A 17,668-nucleotide genomic window follows, 5' to 3' on the forward strand; every position below is an offset into this window, starting at 1 on the left:
ATGACATGATAAATATTTTAAAATCATTAATATTAATAAAAATTAAAAAAATAATTAAAAAAATAAATAAAAAAATATTTTAAATCGTTTTCCCATTATACAATTTAAATCCAATAAAATCACAAAGCATCAAATATTAAAATTTTTTTTAAAAAAACTTTCCATTGAAATATTTGGTGGGAGATAAAAAAATTAATTTGATATTGATTTTAAAAATTTAAAAAATATTTTTAAACATGTAAAAAAACAATTGTTTTGATATATATATATATATATATATATATATATATGCCCTTGGTTTTGTTGCGTTGTTATTTCTGCAAATTTTCTTGTCATTTTCATTGATTTTTTTAATTTTTTTTAAAATACAATTAAAAAAAGTTACCCTATGTAACGATATATTTTTAAAATTTTAAAATATATTTTGATTAATTAAAAAACTATTATTTTGAAAAAAAAATCTATGCCCTCCACCGATGCCACCTCAGCATATTTGAAAAATAAAATTAAAATATGATGACATGGAAAGTATTTTATTGTGTGTTTTTGCCATTTTTTCTTGTCATTTTGATGATTTTTTTTAAAAAAATAAATTTAAAAGTTAAAAAGCCGTCATCATGTATTTTTATACATTTAAATTATATATTTTTAAACATTTAAAACTGTTATTTTGAAAAAGAAAAAATCATATATACATACCCCTCCCTTGTGGCAGCTCATCATATTTGAAAAATAAAAATTAAATATGATCACATGACAAATGTATTAAAAATTGTTAATCTTAATAAGAAAAATTAAAAATTAAAAATTTTAAAATAAAAATAAAAATATTTTAAGTTTTTTCCCATTATACCCTTTAAATCCAATAAAATCGCAAAATATCAAATTAAAAAAATTTTAAAATAAAAAATTCTTTCTATTGAAATATTTAGTTGGAGATAAAAAAAACTATTTGATAGTAATTTTTTTCCCAATATTAAGTTGGAGACAAAATTATATTTATTTAAATAATTAAGTTTTAAGTATTAATATTAATATAAATTAAATATTTTAAAATTAAAAATGTGTCTTTTCAAAAAATAAAAGCAAATATTTATTATTAAATAATTTTAATATTTACATCAAAAGATTTTGAACTTTTTATATATTTGGCATATATTATGTTAGGGTATTTTAGAAAAAAAATTGATAACACAAGATTATCAGCTAAACAAACAAGATAATCTTCAATCTACAGTCTTCAATCTTGTGATACATTTTTTAAAATTTAAAATAAAATTTTATCATTTAAAAACCTGTTATTTTGAAAATAAATATTATCTATGCCCTCCTTGGCAAGGTTTTTTTTTAATTGCAATTTTACTTTTCAATTTCATGATTTAAAAAAATTATATTTAAAAGTTGACATATCAAAAAGAAAATAAACCATCTAATGATATATTTTAAAAAACTTAAATATATTTTTAACCTTTAAAAATTAATTATTTTGAAATATTTTAAAAATTAAAAATTAAATATTTTTTAATTTAAAAAAGATTTTAATGTATTCCCCATTATATTTTTCCCATTATACCTTTTAAATCCAATAACATCATCAAATTTTAAAAAAATTTAATGTAACAAAAAATCTTTCCATTGAAATATTTGGTTGTAAATTAAAAAAATTATATTAATTTTATTTTCAAATATTAAGTTGGACACAAAACTTATATTTATTTAAATATTTAAGTTTGAATTATTAATATTAATAAAAATTAATTATTTTAAAATTAAGAATGTACTTTAAAAAAACAAATATTTATTATTAAATAATTTTAATATTTACAACAAAATCTTATGAATTTTGAAATATTTGGTATATATTTGGTTAGGCATTTTAGTAAAAAAAAAAATTGATAATATAAGAGTATCGGCTAAGGAAACATGATAATATAAGTTTGTTTACTATGCATAAGCAATCCATACTTACCATACATATTTTACAAGCATTTTATAAATGTTTTTTTTAAATAAATGTAGAACTTAATTAGTATCATCAGTTTTATTCTAATTTCTATATGACCTGTTTTTTTTAATTTTTTTAAAGGTTGATGTTTTGTGATTTTATCGGATTAATGGTTAATTTTAAAAAAATTAATTTTAAATTTTTATTAATAAGAATAATTTTTAAAAATATTTGTCATGTCATATATATATATATATATATTCAAAATAACGGGTTTTAAAATGTTTAAAAATATTTTTAAAATTTTCAAGAATATATCGTTATATGGTAGGTTTTTTATATGACAACTTTTAAAAAGTAATTTGCAATAAAAAAATCCACGCCAGGCATACATAATTTTTTCTCTCAAAATAACAATTTTTTAAATGTTTAAATATATCTTAAAATTTTTAAATTTATATCTCAGATTGGATAAGATATATTGTTACAATGCAACCAATTTTCCCTCCAAAATTGTAATTTTGGTGGGAAAATTAAATATTTAAAAAATATTATAAAAAGAAGATCATCAATCCCTCTTCTTCTTCATCACTTTCTTCTTTTGCTCAAGAACCATGAACCAAGAACTGGTACATTATATTTATTTCCTCTTCTCTTTTTTTTGCTTTTAACTTATAATTTCTTATTCTAATTATCATGTAATAATATTATTAATGTTGTTGATTAAAAAGGTTGTTCTAACCCTTTATTTGCAAAAAGTCTCTTTTTCCGAAATTATACACAAGTTATGAGTGAATAAACACAAGTTATGAGTTGGATCCTTTATTCAACGGTCGAATAAAAATAAAATAGTTGGTTTTCATATTACCCTTTTTGGTTTGATGATATTTTTATGCAATATAATTCCAAGGGCTAACCGAGTTGAATTTTTGTCCTTCTTGAATTAATTGTATTGGTTCTTTTTCTAATTTCTATATGACCTCTTCTTGTAGTAATTTTTTTAAAGAATGGTTTTGTGATTTTTTTGAACTTCTTTGCACCTCCTTTTTTTACTTTCCTATGTTCTTAAAAATATAAAAAAAATTTAATCTCCAACAAAAATATTTCAAAGGAAATAAATTTTTTTATTTTTTTAATTTTTTAAAGGTTGATGTTTTTGTGATTTTATCGGATTAATGGTTAATTTTTAAAAAAATTAATTTTTAAATTTTTATTAATAAGAATAATTTTTTTAAAAAAATATTTGTCATGTCATATATATATATATATATATTCAAAATAACGGGTTTTTAAAATGTTTTAAAAAATATTTTTTTAAAATTTTTCAAGAATATATCGTTATATGGTAGGTTTTTTTATATGACAACTTTTTAAAAAGTAATTTGCAATAAAAATCCACGCCAGAGCATACATAATTTTTTTCTCAAAAATAACAATTTTTTTAAATGTTTAAATATATCTTAAAAATTTTTTTAAATTTATATCTCAGATTGGATAAGATATATTGTTACAATGCAACTCAATTTTTCCCTCCAAAATTGTAATTTTTGGTGGGAAAATTAAATATTTAAAAAATATTATAAAAAGAAGATCATCAATCCCTCTTCTTCTTCATCACTTTCTTCTTTTGCTCAAGAACCATGAACCAAGAACTGGTACATTTTATTTCTTTCCTCTTCTCTTTTTGCTTTTTAACTTCTAATTTCTTATTCTAATTATCATGTAATAATATTATTAATGTTGTTGATTAAAAAGGTTGTTCTAACCCTTTATTTGCAAAAAGTTTCTCTTTTTTGAAATTATACACAAGTTATGAGTTTGAATAAACACAAGTTATGAGTTGGATCCTTTATTCAACGGCTGAATAAAATAAAATAGTTGGTTTTCATATTACCCTTTTGGTTTGATGATATTTTATGCAATATAATTCCAAGGGCTAACCGAGTTGAATTTTTGTCCTTCTTGAATTAATTGTATTGGTTCTCTAATTTCTATATGACCTCTTCTTGTAGTAATTTTTTTAAAGAATGGTTTTGTGATTTTTTTGAACTTCTTTTGCACCTCCTTTTTTTACTTTCCTATGTTCTTAAAATAAAAAAAATAAAAAATTTAATCTCCAACAAAATATTTCAAAGGAAATAAATTTTTATTTTTTTAATTTTTTTAAAGGTTGATGTTTTGTGATTTTATCGGATTAATGGTTAATTTTAAAAAAATTAATTTTAAATTTTTATTAATAAGAATAATTTTTAAAAATATTTGTCATGTCATATATATATATATATATATATATTCAAAATAACGGGTTTTAAAATGTTTAAAAATATTTTTAAAATTTTCAAGAATATATCGTTATATGGTAGGTTTTTTATATGGCAACTTTTAAAAAGTAATTTGCAATTAAAAAAATCACGCAAGGCATACATAATTTTTTCTCTCAAAATAACAATTTTTTAAATGTTTAAATATATCTTAAAATTTTTAAATTTATATCTCAGATTGGATAAGATATATTGTTACAATGCAACCAATTTTCCCTCCAAAATTGTAATTTTGGTGGGAAAATTAAATATTTAAAAAATATTATAAAAAGAAGATCATCAATCCCTCTTCTTCTTCATCACTTTCTTTTTTTGCTCAAGAACCATGAACCAAGAACTGGTACATTTTATTTCTTTCCTCTTCTCTTTTTTGCTTTTTAACTTCTAATTTCTTATTCTAATTATCATGTAATAATATTATTAATGTTGTTGATTAAAAAAAGGTTGTTCTAACCCTTTATTTGCAAAAAGTTTTTTCTCTTTTTTTGAAATTATACACAAGTTATGAGTTTTTTTGAATAAACACAAGTTATGAGTTGGATCCTTTATTCAATGGTCGAATAAAAATAAAATACTTGTTTTTCATATCTACCCTTTTGGTTTGATGATATTTTATGCAATCTAATTCCAAGGGCTAACTCGAGTTGAATTTTTGTCTTTCTTGAATCAATTTGATTAATATTATTACTTTTTTTTCCTTACAACTTCATATTCATTAATATGTTTATATGCGGAAAATATAACCTAATTGTTTCTCCGAAAAAGAAAAAAATCTATATGCATTAATAGAGCATTGGATAGCTTTTTGGTTGTTTAATTTATGAAATAAATACATGAACTACATGAATTATATGCTTTGCAAGGCATTGGAAACTCACAGCTTGACTTACATTTGTTCACCAGCAGTAATTTGGTTCAAACGATCGGTAATTGCTCATTTTAGCGTTGATGTTTCTGATTGTAGTCTCTATTTTTGTTGACAATCAGGAAAAGGGTACTATTGCCAAAGCTGGTATGGATGTTATGACACCGAGAGGCTTGAAAAATCCTGGAAAACTTAGCCTCGTCAATTCAACGTTGCAAGCTCTACTTTCCTGCACACCGTTTGTTCAGGTGGTGTGTGAGCTCGAAAAATGCCATATTAAGAAGGTACTTTGATTTGCTAATCGTTCTCTCAAATTAAGTTTGCATAGCTCTAACAATGTTATAGTTCTGACTTTAGTTTTTTCTGCCAATGATCAACTAATTATTTGATTGTGTTTGAAGGATGAGCATCCAACGTTATATGCATTTTTCCAGCTTGATCGCAAAGTTTGACATCCCATTTTATCGGAGCAATGGGAGACAGGAACCAATCGCATGGGCCATCATCTTTTAAGGGTATCATCAGGAAATACGTTGCTGATTTGCCCCAACGTCCATCTGATGGAATGAAAAACATAGATGCCCAGGAATTTTTGGCCTTTATGATCAATGAAATGCATGAAGAGTTGTTGAAGTTGAGAGGCTCTTCTTCTGTTCAAGACAATTGGGAAACGATTCAAAGAAACAATAAATCACCGCTATATGGAAGAAGAAATCGTGCCATCCGAGTTAAGTGATATATTCGGGACTCGCGAAGGACTATCGTCGAACCAAATGGTATGTTTTTTTACTGCAATTCATAAGCTTTGTTTATGATTTGTTTTTTGTTTTAGTTTTCTTGTGTGATACTTTTCAATGCAAATATGATCATAAGCTTTCCCTTTCATGTTTGATTTATTGATTATAGGAGTTGGTTTGATTCATTGCCACATCATGTGATTGGTGTCTCGCTGATATTAATTGATGCTCGCTAAAGATTGTGAAGAAAAACATTCAATTTAAAAAAAGAATGAATTTGTTACTAATGCAATAATTGATCTGCTAATTTAGAGATTCCGATCATAGAGGGTTTCCTTGATAAGTAACTTTGAACATTCCGCACGATTCTGAAAATGCAGATCCCTTTTTGGAGATTGTCCAGCCATTCCTTGTGCTCCACCTTAACATCAGTCCCAGCAGTGTGCACACCATTGAGGACTCGCTGAGATTACATTTTGGAACTAAAAACAATGAAGGATACAGATCGTCTGAGGTAGCCGTCTCTTAAAAACTTTGCATATGAGTTCTGATTTAATGATTTTTGTGCTTAAAATTGATGCACGATATGCAGGACTATGCGGACAAAAACAGCGCCGGCAAATCAACGAAGATTGAAAAACTTCCCAGGATTTTAATATTGCATCTTATGCGTTTCAGCTTTGAGAATTCTGGTTCTGGATTTGTTAAGTTTGATAAACCAGTTAAATTCCCGTCGGATTTGGAGATTGAAAATGATCTTCTCGCCACCCCACACAAAGATCAAGTAAGCAATCGATATTTTTTTCTTTATCTAAATACAGACACGATGACTTTAACAGACACAATTAAATCGAATCTATGATTTTTTTATGCAGAGAATCTTTGTATGAACTGGTGGGAAGTGTCACCCACCATGGAAGTAAATCCTCCACGTGACATTACACGTACCGACATCAAATACCCTCGATGGCTCATGGATGCGCTCGCGATGATGAGAAGGTCGCACTGTAGCTCGAGCGATGTTTTTCCACGATCAGGCTTATATTCTTCTGTACGAGCGAATATGTTGTTGTGATTGCGCTTTTCAGGGCCAAATATAGCATTAATAGGGAGTCTCTTAGTCTAGGAAAAATGACATTTGTCGATTTTTAATTTCTTTCTCGAGTTAATCATTGGTTTTTACTTTGTTTTTTGGCTCCTTCAAACACTCTTAGAGCGTCAGCGGTCTTTACTATGTAGCGATTTGGATGCTTGGAGGAAGTTGTTGTGAATAGTGACTTAGTTTGATCATGTGTGTGAAAGCTAGTGTTTAAAGGGAGGAAAGAGCTACCACCCTTATAGTGTGAAAGCCGCTCTAAGGTAAATAGACACTATGCTTGAGGATTGTGTGCTTGATGATTTACCTGGAGTGAGGGCTACCTCAAGGGAGTGTGAAAGCTACTGTTCTTAGAGCGGAAATAGCTACCACCCTTATTGTGTGAAAGCCGCTCTTGTGATCAGATAGTGTTTATGATGATTAAGTTGAGAAAGGGCAACCTCAGGGGATGTGTGAAAGCTACCGTTCGATGGGCAGAAAGAGCTACCTTTTTTGATGTGTGAAAGCTACTCTTGAGTGATTCGATAGTATGCAGCGTCAATGTGTAGTTGTTAATTTTCCTGGGAGAAAGGGCTACCTTAGGGGATGTGTGAAAGCTACCGACCTCATTGTGAAAGCTACCTCATTGTCTAATAAGTTTTTTGTTTGCATAACTTAATCCGAGTCGAAGAAAAGTGAAGTGGGAAGGACTGAACGCGTATACATGGGAGGAACCATAAATAGGAGTGAAACTTATTCTTTTATTGGGATTGCATATTTTAGTTGACATTTTGGAAATTTTCTTGGACTATTGAGACTCCCAATTAATTTTTTGAGGCCCGTTAAAAAAATAAGCATGAACTCTGGAAGAAGTGTCGTGGAGGTGAAGGTATGTAAATATTCTCCTTGTTACAATTCTCTATTTTTTTTTCTGCATATTATTTAGAGGCAGAGGAATTAATTTTGGTTTGCTTTTAGTTCTGTCAGTTTTCTTTGATGCAGGAATTTATTTCTGCTGTAACTTTAATGTTTTGCCATCTCTGATGTAGTGAACCAGGAAGAATAGGATGTCATTGAAGAGCTGCTGACTTACAAGGATTGCTGGAAGAGGAAATGTTGATTGGCTACATATCTTGAAAACTTCACTGATTTCTTTCTCAAACACTTGTAAATTCTGAGAATACAATAAACATATGCTGGAAAATTTATTTGTAAAAAAGGCTTGTAATGATATTCATCTTGCTTTATGGACTATGAATGCTATATATATATAAATATATTCTTCAAATTGTTTTTAATGGATGTGGAGGGAGATGAGAGTCCTTTTATGTGTTTAAATTTTGGTGTTGTTCCTACACTGCACTCAAACAATGCTTCTTTTATTGTTTATGCTCAATGTGAAGAATAAAAAATTTATATCTTTTATTAATCTCCACCGTTCATTTAGCACCCCACAATCTCAAGTTCCCAACCAATCTTTCTATAAAAAAGGCAGGCAGAGAGCAAGAGAGCATAATTCAATTTTACATTCATGGGTTCTGAAGTTGTTCGGTGGTGGAGACTGGAGAATCGTTGATGATCATGTGTTGTTGTGAGGAGATGAGGGGCTCGGAGTGGGTTTGAGTTGTGGGTTATGAAGTTCTGTGGATTTGACTTGTTTTTTTTTTATTATTATTTTTATTATTATTTGGGAATGGGGATTTATTTGGGGATTTATTGAGTTAATGTGTGTTAGTGATGTGCATGATCATGTGTTGTTGTGAGTGGGTTTGAGTTGTGGGTTATGAAGTTCTGTGGATTTGACTTGTATTATTATTATTTATTATTATTATTATTATTATTATTATTATTATTTGGGGATGGGGATTTAATTAGAGGATTTATTCGGAGTGGGTTTGAGTTGTTCAAAAGCTCATTGGATTTGAGTTATTATTATTATTATTATTATTATTATTATTATTATTATTATTATAATTTGGGGATTTATTTGGGATGGAGAGGACCACTCGATGTCCGTGGAGGTGCTCGGAGAGGAATGCAGCATGGGTGATGTCCGTGGAGGTGCTCGGTGAGGACTGCAGTGTGGGTGATGTCTGTGAGGTGCTCGGTGAGGACTGCAATGGGTGGTGAAGACTGAAGACTGGAGACTTGAGATGATGATCATCAGGGCTGGGCAGGGTTTGTGTGAGCGTTGGTGATGATCAATTAGTTCCTTTGTGAAGGTGTGATCAAAGTCTTTGGGTTTCCTTATTTGTTCCTTGGATTTTTGAGTTGTTTTTTTTATGTGGGCGTGGGATTTTGGGATTTATTGATTAATGTGTTAGTGATGCGGATGATGATGATGTGTTGGAGGAGTGTGGAGAAGTGAGGTTTGTGTTGTGTGGGAGGTGTTCAGGAGTTGTAAAGTGTTTGTGGAGGATGATGATGATGGTGGTGGTGGTGGTGGTGGTGGATATGGATATGGATATGGAGGTGGGTTTTGGTGTAGGTGTCCTGAGTGTAATGAGAATGGGCTTGTTAGGTGTTCTCTTTGTTGTTGAATTTTGTTTTTAAATCTCATCATTAATTTGAAACATAAATTAAGTAAGATATATTTATATATATAATGCTTGCTCTGCAGATGGACATTTGTAGAATTTCTGCAGAACAGATGAGAAGTATAAAAGAGAGAACAGACATTTGTAGAATTTTTTGTAGAAAAGATGAAAAGTGAAAAAAAGAGAACAGGTGGGATTGGGATTTAGATGAGTGGTTAGATGTTGATCTAATGACCTTTAAGGAGGCTTATATATATATATATATATATAGTTTATTTGGATTCTAAAGAGGTTCTTTGGATCTGTTGTATGAAATGGCAATGGGGAAAAGCATGTGCGGCGCTCACCATTCCTTGGAAAAGTGAAAAGACGCCATGGAAAGTTTCAGGTTGTGTACATAAATTAGAAATTTTATTTCATGCTTTTTTGAAATTTTATTACTTAAAACTTTTCTGCTTATTTTGAAGTATTCTGCTGGTGTAGTTCTTGAAGTGATTTTATTTCCCGCAAAGAGTCATATCTATAGATAGATTCTGCTGTCATTAGATCTTTCAGCTTTGTTGTGTCACCTTATGTTTAGTACCATGTTTTGGTGGCCTGCAATCCAATTAATTTTTGTAATAATTTTTCAAGATCTGTAGTGTTATTAAAAGTTAAGTAATCATGAAAATGGCCTTCTTTGTCATATTTACAATTAAAAGTTCACTCGACATCATGTTTTTATAATAAAACAAAAAAAGAAAACGGAAGGACGATCTTCATGGTAAGTTGTTGGTCTGCACCTAGAAATTTTTAAATGTAACTTTCTTATCATCATAGTATGACCTTAATTTAGTGCTGAATATTGTTCATAAATCTCTTGCATACATAGCCCGCAAAACTTTACAAGCTGAAGCATCTTTCAAAAGTGGAGGTGATTGCAAATGATCCTACTGGCTGCACCTTTATGCTGGTAAGGGTCTCTTTTTCTGCACCTCTACTTCATTTGATGAGGTTTCATGCTTTGACTACTCCAATGATTTAATACAGATGACAGGTGAGTATCGGCAAGAGTACCAGCGATATTTAGGATGATAAATAGATCACTTATATTACAATGAGTATAAATTCTGGTTGTCTTGCTGTTCTTGAGTAGGAATCGGCTTCTTCATGGCATTCTAAACATGTGTAAAGAGATGTTAGGCCGCCTTCCCAAAGTTGTTATAGACATTGTTGAGATGGCTCTGTGGGCTAAGGTACATACTTTCTTCTTCTTCTTTTTTTTTTCCTTGCATCTCATTGTCATATACAATTTTGGTTTGACATTTATTTCTGGCTAAGTGGCAGTTGTTTAGAGCTCTATAGTTTGTATGAATGTGGGGATTAAGGAAATCAAACCTTGTGTTCCTGATGTGATATGAATTACATGAATCATGCTTCTCTATAATGATGTTGCATCATATTACCCAACTTTCATACAATGTTGAGTTTCTCTTTTGGTCTCCCTTAAAGTTTGTTGAAGTCATCAAATGGTTTATCAAGAATATGTTTTATTTCGTGTTACTCCCGGTCTGCATACAGACAAATTTTGATAAGTTCTAAAATTGTCGTCATTCTTTTTAGGTTTACTTGGGATTCTGTATTGATTGTAATTAATGTATGCCCTGTCTTACAAACATATGAGATTTCTCTGGGGCTTTGCTTCTCTGTCTTTTCTTTTCCATTCTTTACATTGATTTGGGCTAGAAGGTGTTCTAGGTGATTTGAGGACCCAAAGTACACTATCATTTTTTTGCATATGGACTCCTAGTCTTTCTTTTTTTCTGTTATCCATTATTTCCTTATTTCATTGTTTCTTTACTGTATGGCATTATGTCTCTTTGTAACTCTTTTCCCAATGGTTTGCCTTTATCAAATGACATTTCTTTTTAACTCATTTACTCTAGACTAAAATCTCTCTTGAAAGTGTGAGTTGGTTAATAATGAAGGATTTCCAATCTTTGATGTCACTAAAATGTTAACTGGTGACAGTTCCTTCAGATTTATCGTTGTGGCAAAGTTGTCTAGTATTGCTTCATTATGTACTGCAGATAGAATCTCATAATAACAATTTAGAAATGCAGTCTGTAAATAACAAAGCACTCATTGAGGAGCTTGATAAATTGCTTGAGTGCCAGCGTATTCCTTATGAGGTACTTTTATTATCTGTATAGTATTGGAGGAAGTGATTCTAAGTTTCTCATTTTTAAATATTGATGTTGGTTGGTTTACCTTGTGACACTTATGGCAGTATGCAGCATCTTTGATTTGTGGTTCCTTCGATGGAGTGCGGATGCTTAAGAATTTTGAAGCATGTGAATGATTAACAGGTGCAATTCCTAACCTTGAAGTGCCAAATCTGAATCCATGCTATTCTAACATGCGAGCTGTATGTGTGCTACCCCTTGTTTGAAATGCCAATTATTCCTGGTCAAGTATCCATCACTTTTCTTTTGGTTGCACAGAATGAAGAAGTAATCCATTTTTGCATGACAAATATCACTTACTTTCTTTATGTCATGCCAAATAGCTCTTTGATGCTGCAACTTCTTTATACCCACTCTTGGTTAACAGTATTTAATTTTCTAACACTTTTTCTTTTTTTTTTTTTATTTTTTTTTTTTTTTGCACCTTGGTGCTTTGAGATTCTCATTTGTTATTTGACTCTGATTCAAGAGTTGTTTACTCTTAAGTCTTGGTCTAGAGATTTTTTGCAAATTTTATCAATTGTTGCTATGCTCCTTATAATTGGGTTGGGAAACCTGTTATGATCTTGGGGGTTAGAAACCTTCCCTCTGCTTTGATTCTTATTCTGAGCTCTAATAATGTCTTGCCTTTGAATGGCTTTTGCAAGTTCTTTTGGAAGGTTAAGCTCTTTCTTGGACTTTTTTTAATTGTATATATTTTGTAGGTGTTATCCTATTTTTTTTAATATGCTTCCTCTTTATGCAATTTAGTTCTTGAATTCCCATGTCACGTTTTTTGGAACTTAAGTACAGCTCAAGCTGTTGGGAGAGGTGTTTAATTTTAGTCATATGGTTTTAACATTACTCATTGCCCATAAAGGTTTTAATCCTGGCTTAGAATTTCCTCCCAACGACATTTTGATACTAACCCCAACAACATTGATGTATAAATTGATACATCAATGTTATGTGATCAGTGTTAACTTGATGTGGCATATCTAAAGAAAATTTACATATCCATATAGGAATGTGCATTTTTTTTCTTTAAATATGGTGTATTACATAGTGGACATGTTTAAATCATTTGTTCCTTATGGGATGCTATTTCACATTTTTTTATTTGAAAATGGGAGTTTTGGGTTGACTTTATCTCTTTTTCATTTCATTCTCCATCATATATATTTTCTTTCTTTTTAATTTACAGTCTAATTCTTCTAGATTTTTTTTATCTTCTTTATCTTTTTAAATTGCTTATGTTTTTAATATATGTTTTCTATTTTTTATAATATTTTTTATTTTGAAATAGCGATTTCATGATTTTAAAATTTCTATGTTACTATAATTTAAGTTCTAATATGATTTAAATCGAAGTTATATTTTTCTAAAACCAATATGATTTATAGTAATATAGTATTTATATAAACATCTGAAAAGTGCTTGTTTTATTAAAATATTTATTTTGAAATAGCTGTTGGTTTGATTTAACAATGAGGAACACATTGGCAGTAACCATTGAAGGATGCTTACTTTGATAGTATCTTGTTCTCGTATTTGGTTTGATCAATGCTCATATTTGACCAAGTGTGCTAAACTGATTAGTTGTCTTATGTAAGGTACATCAGGTAGGCTGGATTCTAGTGAATTCCATTTGGTGCCCAGAAGATCTGAGTGAGGACTTGATCTTTTCAAAAGGGGTTTCTGAATCACTTCATATTTGAAAGCATTCTGATTGTTGTTTGATATATTGCTCTTGTTGAATATATGTGTGTGTTGTGGTTCAGTTTTGTAGGATAAAATTATCAACCGGTTGGATTAGAAAATGGTATATTCATTATATGTTTGGCGCTTGGTTATTTCTTATATAAAGGTTTCATGTCACTGGGCAAAATTATTTCACCATCTTTTGTTGTATTTTTGAACTTCAAGTTTTTAGTCATTACTACAAAGCTAGATTTGAGCGTAGAAAGTTGTTTTTGTATTTTAATCTATTTATTGTTGGTACTGTTAAACTTCAGGTGTAGCTACCTATGCGGCAGAGGTCTGTTTGTGGAACTTGTACTTTTGGGAATTCTAGTGTTCTGGAAATAAGAATCTACCAAAGCAGGTTGTTTTCTTATCTGTATAACCTAGTATCTTGTAGCTAATTGTTTTAATTAATCTGAAAACATAGATTTTCTTGTTTTAGGAAATGAGGATTGTTGACAAGTTGCCTTGTATATTGGATGTTGCCAATTGTTTTTAATTTTCTTTTCTCTTTTCTTTAGCCTTCTTCTAAGGTGTATTTATATTGTTATTTGTTGGGTTCATTCATGGTTGGAGTAATCTTCAGTACCTCCATGGTTTTTGGTGGGAAGTCATTGTTGATGTTGATGGGTTGGAGTACTTTCCTTTTGCCTTTTTTTTTTGACCATTTGTTCATTTATTAGTTTTTTCAATCAAGTCTTTGGCTAGATAGATACAATTTTATTTAATAAGTCCAGAATCATTGGTTGGTGTTATATTTGGGTTGATGACTATGGTTTGAATAATTGCCTTTGCTTCATTTCGGGGTGTTGCTTCGTGGATGATTATAAATGGAAAGGGAGTCCCATACTACTGTGAGTGTATGTAAGAAGTGAGATATTTGTTTTGTCTGTTTATGTATTTGACATATTTCCCTTTTGTGATGGTTTGCGATGTTGTGTACGTAGTTCATGTAGGTTGCAGACTAGTGATTTGTCTAGTATGCTGATCTGGAAATGCAGAGGTTTCAGTGTTAGGAAAAACTGATAAAACATCTTTATTGACACTTGTGTCTTTCAGTCCCCTCATCTAATGTTCAGTTTGCTAATGATTGGTGAAAATTTGCTTTGTTTGGTAGATATGTTTGCTTCATTTAGCAAATGTGAAATGTGCCAAACAATGGGGAAGTTGCACTTGTTTTTGGATTGTTATTAGGATGATCTTCTTATAAAGAGAATATGTAACTGTTTGTGGTACTGCAAGCATTCTGTAAATGATCGTTTTTTGATGTTGTTCTTGAACTTTAGGTTTCTAGTAAGAAATGTACTCTAGTCTTAATTACTATATATCCAAGACCAGAGCTCCCCTTTGAAATATATTCATATATCTACGCTATAAAAAAAAAAGACAGCAAGGCATCAAAGATGATCCTTAAACAAAAGCTCAATTCTTTTTTACAAGATCCGTCGCAGCTGGGAATTCAGGTTCTTCAGGTGGTATTGGAAGGCAAGGGAGATTATAGTATATAAAGTGTGTTACAGTGTTAGTATGAAGTTCATCAGAGATTTGGTGATTGAATTCCGGTTTTATTCAATCAGTGGTCAAATTTAGTTTTTTTCTTTTTAATTGAGTTTTGATACCAGATTAAAAACAAAACAACTTAATTCTTGTTTGTTTATCTTCGCTTGTGGCCTTGGGATAGGAATACATATGGATTTGCGGTGTGGCCTCAACACTTGCAGAGGTACGGCAACATCTTCAAGTCAATGTATTCATCTTTAATTCCAATTGAGACCTTGTATGCTGCCTGGATTGCTAATTTGGTGTCTGTTGGTGATCATCTCTTTTCCATGGTTAGGCCCCTCTTCTGATTTTGGTGATTGAATTCCTGGAGAGGCAGACATTCTGGCGATGTGCTCCATTGCAATCCTCCAGCTGAGGGAAGTAGTGCCACTTCACCAGTTGCACAGGATAAACAACCTGAGGAAACTAGTTTACAGGGGCTAGAATCTGCCCCTGCATATGTTTCTGAATCATTTCATTTATTTAATTATGCAGGTATTACAGGGGCTAGAATCTGCCACTGTATGTGTTGATGATATGGATGAGTGGCCTCGGATTTTCAATGCAAGCTCAGGCATTTGAGAGAGGATATTGAATCGGTATAATTCAAGAAACTAAGCTGTCATATTCAGCTAGAATAAAGAAGTTTCGTGAGAATTCAATTATATGGTGCTTATTATTTTTTGGAAGTTTCCTCTTAGTGCATACATATTCTTATAGTGTTTTAGCCTGTGATACTCATGAATGTTGTCACAGTGTCCATCATTCTGGAGACTATTGGTATCAATTTGTGACTAAGAAAGCATGATGTGCCTTCTGATTGATTTTTATGAGCGACTAACCTTATTGTCATCAGAACCAACACGCTTAAATTTTAATAACTGAATCTTCTATGAATGAGTTCTATCATTTGTTCTTCAGACCCAACTCAAGTTTAGCTCTTATTTATGAATTCTAGACAACTATATCTGCTCTAATTTTAGTATCTCTATTAGTTAGTGGCTTTGCAAATTCGCAAGGTTATGTAAGTGTGAGAGTATTAATTCAAATTTTTCACTCAATTCTAAAATTATTTTATCACAAGTTTGATTGGATATATGCACATCTAGGTGGAATTGCCTGCAATCCTAGTTTCAGTTATCCTGCATAAACCTTGAAACTGCCATATGTTGAATCATTCTACTAAACTTCTTTTATAATATTCTTGTAGAATAAACTGTTACTTATCCTGCCTGTTCTAAATCAGTTTTGGAGCCACTTACCTCTTGTGCTTATTGAAACCTTGCTAAAACTATGTTACGTATGCCAGGCAGCAATTCTTCAAACCTGATTTATGAACTCCTAACTTTCCAATGACAGCTGAAGAGTTCCTCTAGGTTTTTTTTTAATTAATTTTTTGTAAGTTGATGAAATGGATGGTAATGATATTGGAACAGGTAAGCATGATGTTTACGACATTGGAAAAGATTGCTCAAGCAGACCCAAAATATGCTGACATTTTACTTCTAGAGAATTATGCAGCTTTTCAGAACAGGTTATGAGCAGTTTCCATCATTGTCTAAACAGTCAGTAGATAAAAATTCTTTCATTCTACTTTTCTTAATCTGTCATGTCAGGATTAACCTCCTTTAATATCTGTAGCACTATTAGATGTTCTGATAAACTGCAGTTCCTTTGACTTCCAGCCTTTATGATTTGGCCAATGTAGTACCAACACTTGCAAAGTTCTATCACCAGGCTAGTGAATCATACGAGCAAGCTTGTACGCGCCATATCAGCATGATCATTTATGTTGTAAGTTCTATCACCCTGAAGTAAAAGTTGTGATATTAAATTTTACCGCACCCTCCACTTTTGCTGGATCTTTAAGTTTTTATTTATATTTGAGAGATATTAATTCATTTACAATATCATATTTTTGCAGCAATTTGAAAAATTATTCTAGTTTGCTCGGAAAATAGAAGATTTGATGTACACAATCACACCTGAGGAGGTAATTAACTGTGAAACACCTTCATTATGTTGTTTACCAAGAATTCTTGTTAGTTCTCAGAAATGTTCTCAGAAACGTGGTGCTTTTCGTAAGTTCACAACTCCAATTTTGAAACTACACTACTGAAGAAGTATACAAAACAGCATAATAAAGCAGAGTATATGCTTAGAGCTCAGAATCAGAAAACCACTTAGTGACCAAAGTGAGCTAGCTGTCTGTCATTTATTTCACCTAACTTGCAGTATTAACAGAATCTCTCACTTGTGTCAAAATTCTCAATTTGGCGTTTGATTACTGTACCTTAACATAGCCAACTTGGTTGTCAACTTTGAATTGTAGTGCACCCTAATTCTAAAATCTATCTCCAACCCATGTCTTGCATATTTGCTATCACAATCATAACCTAAAGGAGTCACTTCCATTGCCCAGACAACATTAGGCATATGGAAAGGGGAAAAACTAGCTGTACAAATGACCATATATATTGAGCAAGCGTTTAATTTAGTGATAATTATGCCTTGTAACATTGAACTGAACCTTCTCTTTTATAGGATACAATAAGAAATCAGCAGGCTTTTAAAACTAAGGCAAAATACTACATAGCTGTGTTTTCTTGGTGCATGCATACATTTATATACAAGCATGTGTGCACGTGTGTGTATGTCCATACTATTGGTGCACCATATGCTCTTATGTTCGGACATTT

At 30.6% G+C, this 17,668-nt stretch overlaps 1 protein-coding gene and 2 long non-coding RNA genes across 3 annotated transcripts; all 3 read left to right on the forward strand.

Moving 5' to 3' along the window:
• The first annotated feature begins 5,603 nt into the window (after positions 1-5,603).
• Positions 5,604-6,758, forward strand: LOC120254859 (ubiquitin carboxyl-terminal hydrolase 24-like). The gene is made up of 5 exons (XM_039262872.1): positions 5,604-5,755; positions 5,888-5,907; positions 6,249-6,382; positions 6,461-6,652; positions 6,744-6,758. The coding sequence occupies exons 1-5, from the start codon at positions 5,604-5,606 to the stop codon at positions 6,756-6,758; spliced, it is 513 nt and encodes a 170-aa protein (XP_039118806.1).
• Positions 6,759-10,360: 3,602 nt separating this feature from the next.
• Positions 10,361-10,710, forward strand: LOC120254861. The gene is made up of 3 exons (XR_005534778.1): positions 10,361-10,432; positions 10,510-10,516; positions 10,616-10,710. It is a non-coding gene; the product is annotated as an uncharacterized LOC120254861 (long non-coding RNA).
• A 780-nt stretch (positions 10,711-11,490) lies between these two features.
• On the forward strand, positions 11,491-16,980 carry LOC120254860. The gene is made up of 7 exons (XR_005534777.1): positions 11,491-11,651; positions 11,750-11,828; positions 15,109-15,150; positions 15,265-15,568; positions 16,406-16,503; positions 16,655-16,763; positions 16,894-16,980. It is a non-coding gene; the product is annotated as an uncharacterized LOC120254860 (long non-coding RNA).
• Positions 16,981-17,668: the final 688 nt, after the last annotated feature.

Source organism: Dioscorea cayenensis, unplaced genomic scaffold, assembly GCF_009730915.1.
Source record: "Dioscorea cayenensis subsp. rotundata cultivar TDr96_F1 unplaced genomic scaffold, TDr96_F1_v2_PseudoChromosome.rev07_lg8_w22 25.fasta BLBR01000666.1, whole genome shotgun sequence".
Classification (NCBI taxonomy): domain Eukaryota; kingdom Viridiplantae; phylum Streptophyta; class Magnoliopsida; order Dioscoreales; family Dioscoreaceae; genus Dioscorea; species Dioscorea cayenensis.